The sequence below is a fragment of the Phyllobates terribilis genome, unplaced genomic scaffold, assembly GCF_046119375.1.
Source record: "Phyllobates terribilis strain yellow unplaced genomic scaffold, ASM4611937v1 Scaffold_260__1_contigs__length_2691941, whole genome shotgun sequence".
NCBI classification, from domain to species: domain Eukaryota; kingdom Metazoa; phylum Chordata; class Amphibia; order Anura; family Dendrobatidae; genus Phyllobates; species Phyllobates terribilis.
In genome coordinates, this window is record NW_027363020.1 from 1,536,740 (window position 1) to 1,550,982 (window position 14,243).

General features: G+C 45.1%; 1 protein-coding gene across 1 annotated transcript in view; it reads right to left on the minus strand.

Annotated features, from left to right (window-relative positions):
• Window positions 1-685: 685 nt before the first annotated feature.
• LOC141219302 (protein ELYS-like) overlaps window positions 686-14,243 on the minus strand; it is a 111,485-nt gene continuing 97,927 nt past the window's right edge. Inside the window, exons 31-33 of the mRNA XM_073666071.1 lie at window positions 7,679-7,818; window positions 7,479-7,585; window positions 686-1,103 (exon numbers count right to left, since the gene is read on the minus strand). Of these exons, the coding sequence (XP_073522172.1) occupies window positions 923-1,103; window positions 7,479-7,585; window positions 7,679-7,818 (428 nt within the window). The 3' untranslated portion in view covers window positions 686-922. The remainder of the gene's footprint in view (window positions 1,104-7,478; window positions 7,586-7,678; window positions 7,819-14,243) is intronic.

The following is a 14,243-nucleotide window of genomic DNA, read 5'->3' on the forward strand; positions in this document are numbered from 1 at the left end:
AATCCCATGCTGTCCTGTCCGTATACTTTTTGTATCCTTCCCTAGCAAGGTGCTGTGGTATGATCAGACACAGCCATTTAATAGCATGTAGCAGGTGCACATTTATAAGATTATCTCAGCACAGGAACATTTTAACAAATCAAATTGTGGAACTTATTATTATACCAATAGACATTGATTAAAATACACTTTGTTTATGGGACAATCTTGTAAGTATTTTTGAAGAGTTATTGAAGTGTTTTGAAAACTTTTACTTTGTTGCAGCTATTTGATTCACAGTGTCTAGTAGTTTGGATCGGATGTCATCAGAAGCCACTTCAAAAGTAGTGTCATGCACTTTTATTCCACCAAACATTTTTTAAAACCTGAAGCGGAAAAAAACTGCATATAGAAACAGTAAACAGGTTCTACAATAGAAATGAATAGGAAGAGTCTCAAGCATTTAAGTGATATTGCAGGTTTTTTTTAATGGACCAACTTTCAAAAACCGTGTGAATGTTCCTTTAAAATGTAGCAGACTTTCTGTGCACAAAATAACACATCAGAAAAAATGCAACATTTACATTAAGTGGATTTATGGCCTTTGCCTTAAAAAGGTCAAGGATGCAGTAAATTTCAGAGAGTCATTATGGAAAACAATGATTAAGTTAAGAAAATGAAACTGAGTTTTATAATAAAAGTAAAATATTGTTAATTCTCTCATTTATTTAACATATTAAGAAGCTATAGATACATTTTTTACAAAACGATACAAAATAGAAAAAATGTCTGGGAAGAAAATTCTAATGAAATATTAAACTTCAAGCTTTTAAGACCATTTACAATAATTTATATAAATTATTCTTCCCAGTGAGCCGATTTTAATATTTTACACAGTTTATTTTATTTTACACAGCACATTAAAATCAACAACGTTCATCAATCATCTGATGTTCCTGCGATTGACTGGTTTTGATATAATTTTCCTTCTCCTGGTTTTCCTGGACTGCTTTCGATCAGAAGCTTTAGATTTTAAAGATGAAGGCTTTGTACTTTCTGAATCACCAGTTGCCTTTTCTGGGGGTGACAGCAGCTGAATCTTTATAGGAGGGTGATCTTCTGCCCTATAATATTCCAGAAGTAACAAGTTGAAGTGCACAGGAGTAGTAAGTACATTACATGCCTATAGTGAACAACGATGTGTTAACATTTTCTATGTATACAGGTATGGCTCTGCATCACGGATTGCCATAGCAGACACATAGTAGACGCAGGACGAATAACTCTGCATGCAACACTATCAAAAGTGAGGAACACCACAACAGTGCCCATTAGAAATCAACAAGGCCAGTGGGGGGTGCTATTGAGGTCAAATAAATAATCTGACACTGGGTAGTGGTTGCAGTTACTTATGGAAACTGCACCACAGATGTGAAAAAAGTCACATCTGAATATCCTTTACTGTGCCCCTTCTAAAACTTATTAGCCAAAACGTACTATGTTCAAGGTGTCTAAAATGCAAATATATACAGAATCATATCAAACGAGCCCTTTGACGTTTCTGGTAAAGACAGCAGAGTAGGTCCATATAGCTCATACATTTGGAGAAAGTAGTGTGGAGGACAGAGAGCAAACCATTTCATTAAGTTCATTAAAGGGGATATCTGGGACATTAAAAATAGGAATGAAGTTGCTGAATCAGGCTACTACCTGCCTGTTGTACCCGGCGCCGGTCATTGACCGCTCCTGCTGGAGAGTCTGCTTCCCCCTGTCAGCAGAGCAGCAGTTTCTCCTCCTGTTGACAGGACGGGACCACTGGTGTCATGCTGATTGACGGCCGGCTTCCCCCAAATAGGCAGCAGAGCGCCAGCTGTCAATCAGCATGACACCAGTGGTCCCGTCCTGTCAACAGGAGGAGAAACTGCTGCTCTGCTGCGGTGACCTCAGTAGAAGCCTGTGACTGCTTTGGGCACAACAGAAAGGTACATCGCAACTACCTGCCTGTCTGTGGTTAGGCACTTTTTTTTTTTCGAATCCCGTATCCCCTTTGTCATATTGGTGAGCACCATCTCTCAATACTGCGTCAAACTACCAAATTTACATCCAGATGTTAGTTCACTTAGTACATAAGTGTTCCCAAAACTGTAAAATGTTAGTGTATGCATACCGTGAGAGTCTCAGAGCAGAAATCCCACCTTTGTTATTAAACTATTCACATTAGCATATACCACTTAGAATAAATATAGAATAAATGAGAAAAAAAGGGGGAGAAAAGGGTCTGGGAGTAAAGAAAGTGAATAAAATGAAAGTTATTTTGTTAATTAAATAAAATATTAAAATACGGTATTTTTCGGACTATAAGGGTATGTGCCCATGATGCAGACTTTAAGCAGAAATTTCCTGAGCGTTTTTTCCTCTCCCTGGCAGAAAAAGGCATACAGATTTTACATGCGGTTTTTCTGCCAGGGAGAAGCGTTTAAGCGTTTTTACATGCACTTTTCCAAGCGATTTTAAGCATCACTTGATATCTATAATATAACACTACAAGTGTCCCTCTGTCTGAAGCCTCGATAGACTGTGCAAGCGCGACACGCCTGTGCAGTCTGGCTCCAGACAGAAGAACGCATCCAGCCGTTACAGGTAAGAGGAGGGTATGGCACCGGAGATCACGGTATGCGTAGACACTGAGCACATACCACGATCTTCAGCGCCATATTTACCTGACCGGGAGGAGCGCTGCTGCGGCGCCTCTCTTGACCCAGAGATCGGGGCAGGAGTGAGGCATCGGAATCGGCACATGCGCATAGAGCTATCCGGCGGCATTTTACTGAAGACACATTTACAGTGTGTCTACAGCAAAATGGCGCCGGACAGCGCGGTATGGGCACGCGCCGCACTCCTCCACCGGCCTCCGGCAGAACAGGACACAGCAGCGCTGGAGCACAAGGAAGAAAGGCGAGTATAAGTGTTTATTTTTTTGTATGCGTACAGCGTGAAACTGATGAGGGGTAACACGAATACAAAGATTGGGGGGGGGGGGGGTGAGGGGTACCATGCATACAAAGATTGGGGGGGTGAGGGGTACCATGCATACAAAGATTGGGGGGGGGGTGAGGGGACCATGCATACCAGGATTGGGGGGCGAGGGGACCATGCATACCAGGATTGGGGGGCGAGGGGACCATGCATACCAGGATTGGGGGGCGAGGGGACCATGCATACCAGGATTGGGGGGCGAAGGGACCATGCATACCAGGATTGGGGGGCGAGGGGACCATGCATACCAGGATTGGGGGGGTGAGGGGTGCCATGCATAACGGGACTGGGGGGCGAGGGGTGCCATGCATACCAGGACTGGGGGGCGAGGGGACCATGCATACCAGGATTGGGGGGCGAGGGGACCATGCATACCAGGATTGGGGGGCGAGGGGACCATGCATACCAGGATTGGGGGGCGAGGGGACCATGCATACCAGGATTGGGGGGCGAGGGGACCATGCATACCAGGATTGGGGGGCGAGGGGACCATGCATACCAGGATTGGGGGCGAGGGGACCATGCATACCAGGATTGGGGGGGTGAGGGGTACCATACATATATACCAGGATTGGGGGATGAGGGGTGCCATGCATACCAGGATTGGGGGATGAGGGGTGCCATGCATACCAGGACTGGGGGATGAGGGGTGCCATGCATACCAGGACTGGGGGATGAGGGGTGCCATGCATACCAGGACTGGGGGATGAGGGGTGCCATGCATACCAGGACTGGGGGATGAGGGGTGCCATGCATACCAGGACTGGGGGATGAGGGGTGCCATGCATACCAGGACTGGGGGATGAGGGGTGTCATGGATACCAGGACTGGGGGATGAGGGGTGTCATGCATACCAGGACTGGGGGATGAGGGGTGCCATGCATACCAGGACTGGGGGATGAGGGGTGCCATGCATACCAGGACTGGGGGATGAGGGGTGCCATGCATACCAGGACTGGGGGATGAGGGGTGCCATGCATACCAGGACTGGGGGATGAGGGGTGCCATGCATACCAGGACTGGGGGATGAGGGGTGCCATGCATACCAGGACTGGGGGATGAGGGGTGCCATGCATACCAGGACTGGGGGATGAGGGGTGCCATGCATACCAGGACTGGGGGATGAGGGGTGCCATGCATACCAGGACTGGGGGATGAGAGGTGCCATGCATACCAGGACTGGGGGATGAGAGGTGCCATGCATACCAGGACTGGGGGATGAGGGGTGCCATGCATACAAAGATTGGGGGGGGGGTGAGGGGTACCATACATACATACCAGGATAGGAGTGAGGGGTGCCATGCATACCAGGATTGGGGGGGTGAGGGGTGCCATGCATACCAGGACTGGGGGATGAGGGGTGCCATGCATACCAGGACTGGGGGATGAGGGGTGCCATGCATACCAGGACTGGGGGATGAGGGGTGCCATGCATACCAGGACTGGGGGATGAGGGGTGCCATGCATACCAGGACTGGGGGATGAGGGGTGCCATGCATACCAGGACTGGGGGATGAGGGGTGTCATGGATACCAGGACTGGGGGATGAGGGGTGTCATGCATACCAGGACTGGGGGATGAGGGGTGCCATGCATACCAGGACTGGGGGATGAGGGGTGCCATGCATACCAGGACTGGGGGATGAGGGGTGCCATGCATACCAGGACTGGGGGATGAGGGGTGCCATGCATACCAGGACTGGGGGATGAGGGGTGCCATGCAAACCAGGACTGGGGGATGAGGGGTGCCATGCATACCAGGACTGGGGGATGAGGGGTGCCATGCATACCAGGACTGGGGGATGAGAGGTGCCATGCATACCAGGACTGGGGGATGAGGGGTGCCATGCATACAAAGATTGGGGGGGGGGGGGTGAGGGGTACCATACATACATACCAGGATAGGAGTGAGGGGTGCCATGCATACCAGGATTGGGGGGGTGAGGGGTGCCATGCATACCAGGATTGGGGGTGAGGAGTGCCATGCATACCAGGATAGGATGGTGGGGACAGGAGGGGGCAGGACATACCAGCATGGGAGACCATATACCAATAAAAATGCTCGCCACCAGGGCGTAGAACGGGTTCAATAGCTAGTGTGTATTGATCCTTTAAAGGATAGCAATATGATTGAGACAGTTATTGAAGTGCCACCCAATAGAGAACAATGTTGCACTTTATTTCCTACAAATTGAAATGTTCAGGAACTTTGATACAGTGTATTATATGGAGAAATCTGTATAAGAAGCATGAGTGAATATATTACAGTATTAATGATATACTATATCCAGACTTTGAACAACAAAATAAGTTTAAGTAGTATAGAGGAAGTCCCCGACTTCCAAACATCCAACTTACGTATGACCCCTAATTACGTATGCCTGTTAAACAAAAACACACATGATTAAAGCTGACCTCTCCGGCTATTGTCTGATCCTCCTCTTTTTGCCATTGCGCGTTGCTTCTAAGGCCTATTCACTATGGATTAGGACTTCATGACACATCCAGACCGCAGGTCACTGCATGTCATAAGGTCTTGTATGGAATTACTGGTCTATGGTGAAGAGACCGGAGAAACAGCACGCAGCGATGCAGAAAAGTGAATCGGATGGTGGGTGCCGAAGTGGTCAGGTATGACTGAGACTGCAGACTTGTGAATCCTCCCAGGGCACGCACTGTGTGCTGCGAAGATTCGCCGTTCTCTGCTCCGGGAACAGCGGTCAGGTATGTAATATGCATGCTTCCAGGCTGAACCAGTCTAGTGGGCGCGACCTCGCTCAATACAACTGTATTGAGCGAGGTCGCGCCCACTAGATGGGTTTTGCCATGGAGAATGCATGTAGAGTACCTTACCGCCGTTTCCGGGGCAGGAAACGACGAATCCTCACAACACACAGTGCGTGCCCTGGGAGGATTCACAAGTCTGCAGTCGCACAGAGTGACTGCACACTTTTCATTTTAAACCAGACAATCCCTTTAATGGAATTAATAAATAGGTGTTCATAAAAAACTGTCAAAATTGAAACATTTATTTTCTGCAAACCTATTCCTTGTATTTTTTCCCTCTTCCCCTTTATTCTATAATCCGTAAATTTTCAGCAATCAGGTCAGACCATCTAGATATTTTGCTCCTATTAAATAGACGTCAATCAGTAATGCCAGATTCTACTGGTAAAGCAGATCCCTAGGTGATATCCTAATAGTCCTTTTTTCTTAGCAGTGGTTTAGTTGCTTTAAGTCCATAATCAGTTTAATAATTTTATTATAGCTTTCTATAGACTTCTCTATATAACTTGGTGAAGGGTGATGTTTGAAATGCCAGACATGAACACTGACGGCGCCCAACAGTATAAGGTAATGGACATTGCTCCTAAAGCCACTGACTATAAAAAAAGATGAGGAGTGGAAAAGTAGACCAACACGCAAGACTGCTGTCAATCACCAATGTGCCTTATTGAAGCCATCCCATGGAGGTGGCACAAATATATTTTAGCATCTGCTGTTAAGCATACTTACCCTGTCAGAATAAAGGGCCAGATTCATTAAAACTGGAATTTTGTACACCAGTCTTAATGATGGGTGTGCAGAATTAAAATGTGCAAACCCCTTATGAATTCGGTACACCTCATCACGGACATGCATCTTGCCAAATATGCTACTCCAGCCAGCAATCATGCCAATACGTTCTCATGGATTACTGTGCATTTTATACTGTTTATATACTCAAAGCAGTAATCAATCATTGAAGAAAAGCGTAGGGCTTTATCTCCAGTGCCAATGTTTGAATGTGCTAGTCTGTTCTTACATAGGAAGTGATCAGGGAGTTCATAACTGGATCACTCTCAATGCTACATATTTACTAGCCAACCAATAATGATCCACTGATGAGAGTGCGATATGGGAATAGATGGTCTCACAACTGAGACTGGTTGATTAGATAACGTATAGAATCAAATAATATAGGACCCACTAACTATTAATGGGAACAAACTTTTAAAAAAGGGAGTTAATGTTAGTCGCTCATGGGAGAAGACTTTCATAATTGAGACTAATATTTAATACAGCATTCACAGACTACATTTGGTACAACATTTCTAGATATTTGTGATTCAGAATCACCTTATTTCTTAATAGAACTAATAATAGTTAGATTTTAATAATATGACTCCAATTGGATTAGATCGCGAATCCAGACAAACTGAAGTAACATTTCTGCTGTAAGGTATGAGCAATTTGTAATAAATTTGTCAAGCAGGTGTTACAATATTCTGTCTCGCCCCAGTTCCAAGTAATTTGGTGTAGCGGCCAAAACTGCTGTGAAAACTGCAACATCTAAGGTATTTTAAGGCTGAATTCTGGTGGTTACACATTGATGAATCAGGCCCAAAAGTGTGTATATATGTAACAGGTTAGATGATTTTACCGAAATTAAGAAGGAAGGAAAACACTACAACAAATACTTACTGGTCGTCTTCCTTTACTCGGCATTTTGAAGGTCTGCCTCTTGGTCGCTTTAGTTCTGGTGTGTCAGGAACATGAGCTATTTCATGCGACTCCTTAACAGTTACATCCTAAAAATTAGGGAAACGCATAATTAGGGCTTAAGATTTTCTGCAATGTAAAAGGAAAGGAAAGCCCAGCAACATAAAACAATGATGTCCGACCTTTTCTTCCAGCATTACACTGGTAGAGAGTTTTGTCCTTGTTGTCCTCCTTGTACTTCGAGATGGTGGAGAAAACAGGTACTCTGAAGCTATTGGTGCTGGCGTCTTAGTGGGAGAAATAAGGAGAGCTGTTTGCTGAGCTGCAGAGGGAACAAACAAGTTCATTACGTGAGAAATAGCTGTTCAGTTATTGTTACAAGTATGTCCATGTTTTTTAAAGTACTGGAAAGCTAAAAATGTGCCCATGGAGCACAAAGATTGAAATTTATGAAAACAGCAACACAGCGGCTTTTTTTCTAGTTTATTTGTTGGACCTGAAGACACAAGATTGGAACAAACTGGTTTCTTCCACATCAGGTTTCACAAATTAATGTAGCCAGAAGTGCAGGTTCACCCATTATTGATAACATAAGAAAAGTTTGGTTTGTAAATGCCACTTAATTATCCCGATTATTGATCCAGAGTTACATTCTACATAAATGAGCGGCACTCATATAGCTAGAGTTCTGCTCACATGCAGCAGATATGTAGTAGGTGTCGGAGGCATCAAATCTGCTCCATAAAGCTTCCTGGGGCGGCTTCTCCAGTGTGAACATGGAGTTTTACACACAATTTAGATGAGGCTATGTTCACACATTGCGTTTTTTGCTGCGTGTTTTTTTTTTCTGCAGCAAAACCTGATCTCTTGCCAGGAGGTTTGTTCAGGATTTTCTTGCTTTTTTGCTTGTTTTTTGGTGCGCTTTTTTCACTGTCCTTTTGTCTCTTATGCATGTACATAAAATTCAGTGAAAAAATGACAGCACAGAACTAGCTGAGCCGTTAGTGCGGCTCTGGGTGATGATGCAGAGTAACTGGGAATCAGCACACAAATGTAACATTTATCATTCTAACTGTAAGATAATGTTTAAACAAAACTATGCGAAACCTAAAACTTGGTGCCTTAGATGAACCAGTAAAGTCTCATTCAGACATCTGTTTAACATGGTCTCCATAATCACAAATAGATCATGCAGCCATAAGTGTATGTGCACACGTTCAGTATTTGGGTGCAGATATTTCTGCATCTCTTGGCAGAAAAAAAGCACGGTTTTTGCATGCGCTTTTTTTTACAGCAAGGAATGCCTTTTGGAGCTAAAGATATTTGAAAAAAGATACGTGGGACATCGCTTTAACCCTTCTCTGGTTTTGCGCACCTTATTCCATGAGCCATAACTTATTTTTTTTCAACATGTCCATGTGAGGGCTTGTGTTTTGCAAGACGAGTTGCACTTTTGAACGACACCATTGGTTTTACCATATTGTGTACTGAAAAACAGGAAAAAAATTCCAAGTGCGGCGAAATTGCAAAAAAGTGCAATTCCGCCTTTTTTTTTTACCATGTTCACTCAAAGCTAAAACTCACTTGCCATTATGATTCTACAGGTCAATACGAGTTCGTAGATACCAAATATGTATATGTTCTCTTATTTGAGTGGAAAAAAAAATCCAAACTTTGTTATATAAAAAAAAAAAAAAAGGCGCCATTTTCCGAGACCAGTCGAGACTATTTTTCGTGGACTGGGTGAGGGCTTATTTTTTGTGCATCGAGCTGATGTTTTTATTGATACCACTTTGGTGTAGATACGATCTTTTGATAACCTGTTATTGCATTTTATTGCAATGTTGCGGCGACTAAAAAAAATTTCATTGTGGCATTTGGATTTTTGTTCTCGTTACGCCATTTACCGATCTGATGAACACTTTTTTTATATTGATAGATCGGGCGCTTCTGAAAGCGGGATACCAAATATGTGTATATTTGATTTTTTTATGGTTTTATTTTGAATAGGGCAAAAGTGGGGGTGGGAGTGATTTAAACTTTTAAAAACATTTTTTTTCTACTTTTTACTTGCTTCAATAGTCTCCATCTTCCGATCACCTGTGTTACACATAGCAGGGCATTAGTCCCGCTATGTGTAACAAAACTGCTCATCGGCTGTGAACGCCGACCGCCGCTCATAGCAGATTGGCTATGACAACCACAGAGGTCGCCTGTAGACTCCGGGTTGTCATGACAACCCATCGGAGACCCCCGATCATGTGACACGCTTCCGGCATGATCATGTTAAATGCTTTTGTCAGAATTTGACAGCAGCATTTATCATGTTAACAGCTGCGGGTAGATCGCGATTCCACCTGCGGCTGTTAGGGGCATGTCCAGATCAGCGGTCATTTGCCCGGAAAGGTGCAGGCTCAGCACCGGAGCCCGCACCAAAAGGGGAGACACGACATGCGCTGTACATGTACGGAGCATGTCGTGAAGGGGTTAAAGAAAGTGTTTTATTCTTGGCGTGTGTGTTTATTTCACTGTTTACTTACAAGTTTAGTAATAAGGGTGTCTGGCTGACACCTCTTCATTACTAAACCTTGGGCTTTATGTCAGCGACACCTAATCCCATTACCCTGATGCATCAGGAAGAATCTGGGCTAAGTGCCAGAATTGGAACATTAAATATGAAGTGTCATTTCTGGGGCAGCGGAGGGCTGGTATTTTTTAGCTTAGAAAGAGCTATTAGGCCAATATGTCCCCTGGCTATTAACAGCTCACAGCTGTTTGGTTAAGCCTTTAGGGCACGTCCCCACGATCAGGAAACAGCAGCGCGCTTGGACTACGCCCAAAATGCTGCATTCTAATGCTGCACTTGTTTTGTCAGTACATGTGGATCCACTGCATGTAATGACATTTCAATAGGTCAAAATCTGCAAATTGACATGCTGCGGGTGAGTTTACACAGCGTCAAAAACAAGCAGTGGGCATGGGATTTCTTATGAAATAAAATGAATTAAGTAAAATAAATGGTGTGGGCACCCGCGTCATTTTCATATCCAGCAGAGGGAAACCTGGGGGCTGATATTACTAGCCAGGGAAGGGGCAATTAGCCAAAAATGTTCCCTGCCTATTAACAGCCCACAGCTGTTACCTTCGCGTTTACTGGCTAGATACAAGAGGGACCAATGAAAAAAATTGACGTAGGGTCCCCATATAAAATCTGACCAGCAAAGGCTAAACCGACAGCTGTGAGCAGATATTAATAGCCAAGGAAGGGGCCATGGATACTGGCTCCCTCCGAGGCTAATAGTATCAGCCCTCAGCGGCCCTAGAAATTGCGCATCCGTAAGATGCGCCAAATCTGGTGCTTAGTCTCCGCTCTTCCCACTTGCCCTGTGGCGGTGGCAAGTGGGGTAATAATGTTGGGGTTCATGTCAGCCTTGCATTAGCAGTTGGCATGAAGCCCAGGTTAGTAATACCGGGCGTCTATAAGACACCCCCATTACTAACCACATAGTATGGTTTTGAAAAACACACAGACTGAAAAAAATCCTTTATTTGAAATAAAAGTCCACACGGTTTTAATCATTTATTTAAAAATAAACAGTTATATTTACCTAACGCCTAATCCCCTGAAGCCATTGTCATCTGTAAAAGAAACAGAAAATAAAAACTCACCTAACGTCCAATCCGCTGAAGCCAGTCACCTGAAAAAAATAAAATAAAACCACAACCATATCCCTCATCTGTTCGAGGTGATGACATTATCCAGTGTCCCACGAAGAATTGGGTCAGTTCTAGAGCAGTCACAGCAGGCTATACATGGACACAGGAGTATAAAATCGCTCCTGTGACAGTGCACAGCACTGAGCTGCAGGGAGAGAAGTCACCGGAGTTCAATCAGCTGATAAGCTCTGGTGACCTCACGGCACCACTGCTGCATGAGAATTTTCTGACACAGCAACGGTGCAGTAAGTGAGGTCACTGGAGCTCATCAGCTGATTGAACTCTGGTGACCTCTCTCCCGGCAGATCAGCGCTATACACTGCCGGGAGCGATCACACTCCTGTCAGTGTATCGCTGGCTGCTGGATGATCTGATTGCCGTGGGACACTCGGGATTATGGCAGATATGTGAGTATATAGTGGTTTATTATTGTTTACAAGTGACATGGGCAAAGGGAATTAGGCAAAACCACACAAAGTTGACATGCAGCAGTTTTAAACGCATTGCAAATCCTGACTAGCGTTTTTTGCCCAATTCTTAGCGGACAAAATGTTGCTAAAACGAACAGTGTGCACACAGCCTAAGGGTATTTGGTGCAGAAAATTCTGTATCTCTTGGCAGGAAAACGCAGCATCAAAAATGTTGCGATTTTGCCTAGTTTTTTCAGTGCATTCAATGGTTGAAAAACGCAGGCAAAAAAGCACAGAGAATTGACATGCTGCAGATTATTTTCTATACTCAACATGTGCATGACAGTTCAGGTTTCTCATTCACTTTGCTAGCACCAGGTTTTATCACAAATTTGCGCACAAAAAAACCCGCAACAAAAAAAAAGCACTAAATCTGCAACATGTGCACACAGCCTAGGGGTATGTGCACACGGTTGGGACTGGCAACACTTTGAAAGCAGCATACTTTATGCTGCGTCCAAATCGCTGTACGCAGGTGAATCCGCATGTGTAAATTGAACCATGCGGATTCACCGCAATCAATAAATTGTAGTGATCTAATTTCTGTTGCGGAGACTAGCCTGCTCTGCAAGAGAAATTAACATGCTGTGGTCTGGAAAGACGCACCGCATGTCCGAGGGTGATCCGCAGGTGCACAGAGACGCATAGTGGGAATGGGATATCTTGAAATCCCATCCACTATACTGTAACATCTGGCCACTCCGGATTGCACGCAGCGCTAGTGCGCTGCTTCCAATCCGCAGCGATTACTGATTGTGCGCACGTACCCTTACACTGAAATAATTGACATGCTGCAGATTTAAAGCTGCACCAAATCTGCAAGTCACAAATAAGCAATGTCTGCATGAGACTTCAGGATTCTCATTCACTTTGCTGGCTTCAGGAAATCCTTCAGGTTGTGACAAATCTGCACTGAAAAACGCAGCAAAAATGGCAACATATGCACATAGCCTAATAGTCTATGGTGAGGATCACGTTTTTGTGTGTCTGATTTAGTTTAAAATCACGGATAAAATCCAATCAATACAAATATATGGATCTGAAAATGCTATCAATATGCAGTTTTTAACATTTGGAAGGTAGAAAAGGCTGTGATTTTTTTAATGCATACAAGAAAATTACTGCTGAAACACTGACTGTAAAAAGGGACATAATGACCAAAAACTGAGGAATGTCAGATTCAAAATGCTGATGAAATAAAACAGACATTTAAAGGGAACCTGTCACCCCCTGGGCGATATCAGCCCTCAACTATGGGCATACCGGGTATAGAAAAATACCCCCCCCCCCCCCGGTGATATCAGACCTCTACTATGGGCATGCAGGTGATAGAAAAGTAACTCTATACTACCTGTATGGCCCATAGCAGAGGTCTGATGGGAATCTGTCACCCCCCCGGTGATATCAGACCTCTACTATGGGCATGCAGGTTATAGAAAAGTAACTCCATACTACCTGTATGGCCCATAGTAGAGGTCTGATGGGAATCTGTCACCCCCCCGGTGATATCAGACCTCTACTATGGGCATGCAGGTGATAGAAAAGTAACTCTATACTACCTGTATGGCCCATAGCAGAGGTCTGATGGGAATCTGTCACCCCCCCCCCGGTGATATCAGACCTCTACTATGGGCATGCAGGTGATAGAAAAGTAACTCTATACATACCTGTATGGCCATAGTAGAGGTCTGATGGGAATCTGTCCCCCCTGGGAGATATCAGACCTCTACTATGGGCATGCAGGTGATAGAAAAGTAATTCTATACTACCTGTATGGCCCATAGTAGAGGTCTGATGGGAACCTCTCACCCCCCCCGGTGATATCAGACCTCTACTATGGGCATGCAGGGTATAGAAAAGTAACTCTATACTACCTGTATGGCCATAGTAGAGGTCTGATGGGAATCTGTCACCCCCCCCCCCCCCCCCGGTGATATCAGACCTCTACTATGGGCATGCAGGTGATAGAAAAGTAACTCTATACTACCTGTATGGCCCATAGTAGAGGTCTGATGGGAACCTGTCACCCCCTGGGCGATATCAGACCTCAACTATGGGCATACAGGGTATAGAAAAATAAATCTATGCATACCTGTATGGCCCATAGCAGAGGTCTGATTGCAAAGAAAACCACTTTAATCAATTCTATTTTGTACAGGCTTGGTGTCCGGGGAACGCCAAGCAATCCCCACCGATCTGCTTATTATTCCCCAAAATCCCCGCCTCTCTGCTTAATTATCATATCCCCCCACTCCCCTGCATGTCACAGGACTCTGTGTGGTGCACTGTGCTCCCTGACTTCCGGGCACGCGCAGAGGGCCGCTCACATAGAGCGCGCTTTGCTTCATCCCGGCCTCGACTCTCCGTGCACTGTGCTGCAGGGTTCTATTGCGCAGGCGCCGGGGGTCACTGTCACTTTCCGACACCTGCGCAATATAAACCTGCGGCGCAGAGCACAGGTAGACGGGGCCGGGATGAAGCAAAGCGCGCTCTATGTGAGCGGCCCTCTGCGCGTGCCCGGAAGTCAGGGAGCACAGTGCACGTCACAGGGTCTGTCACA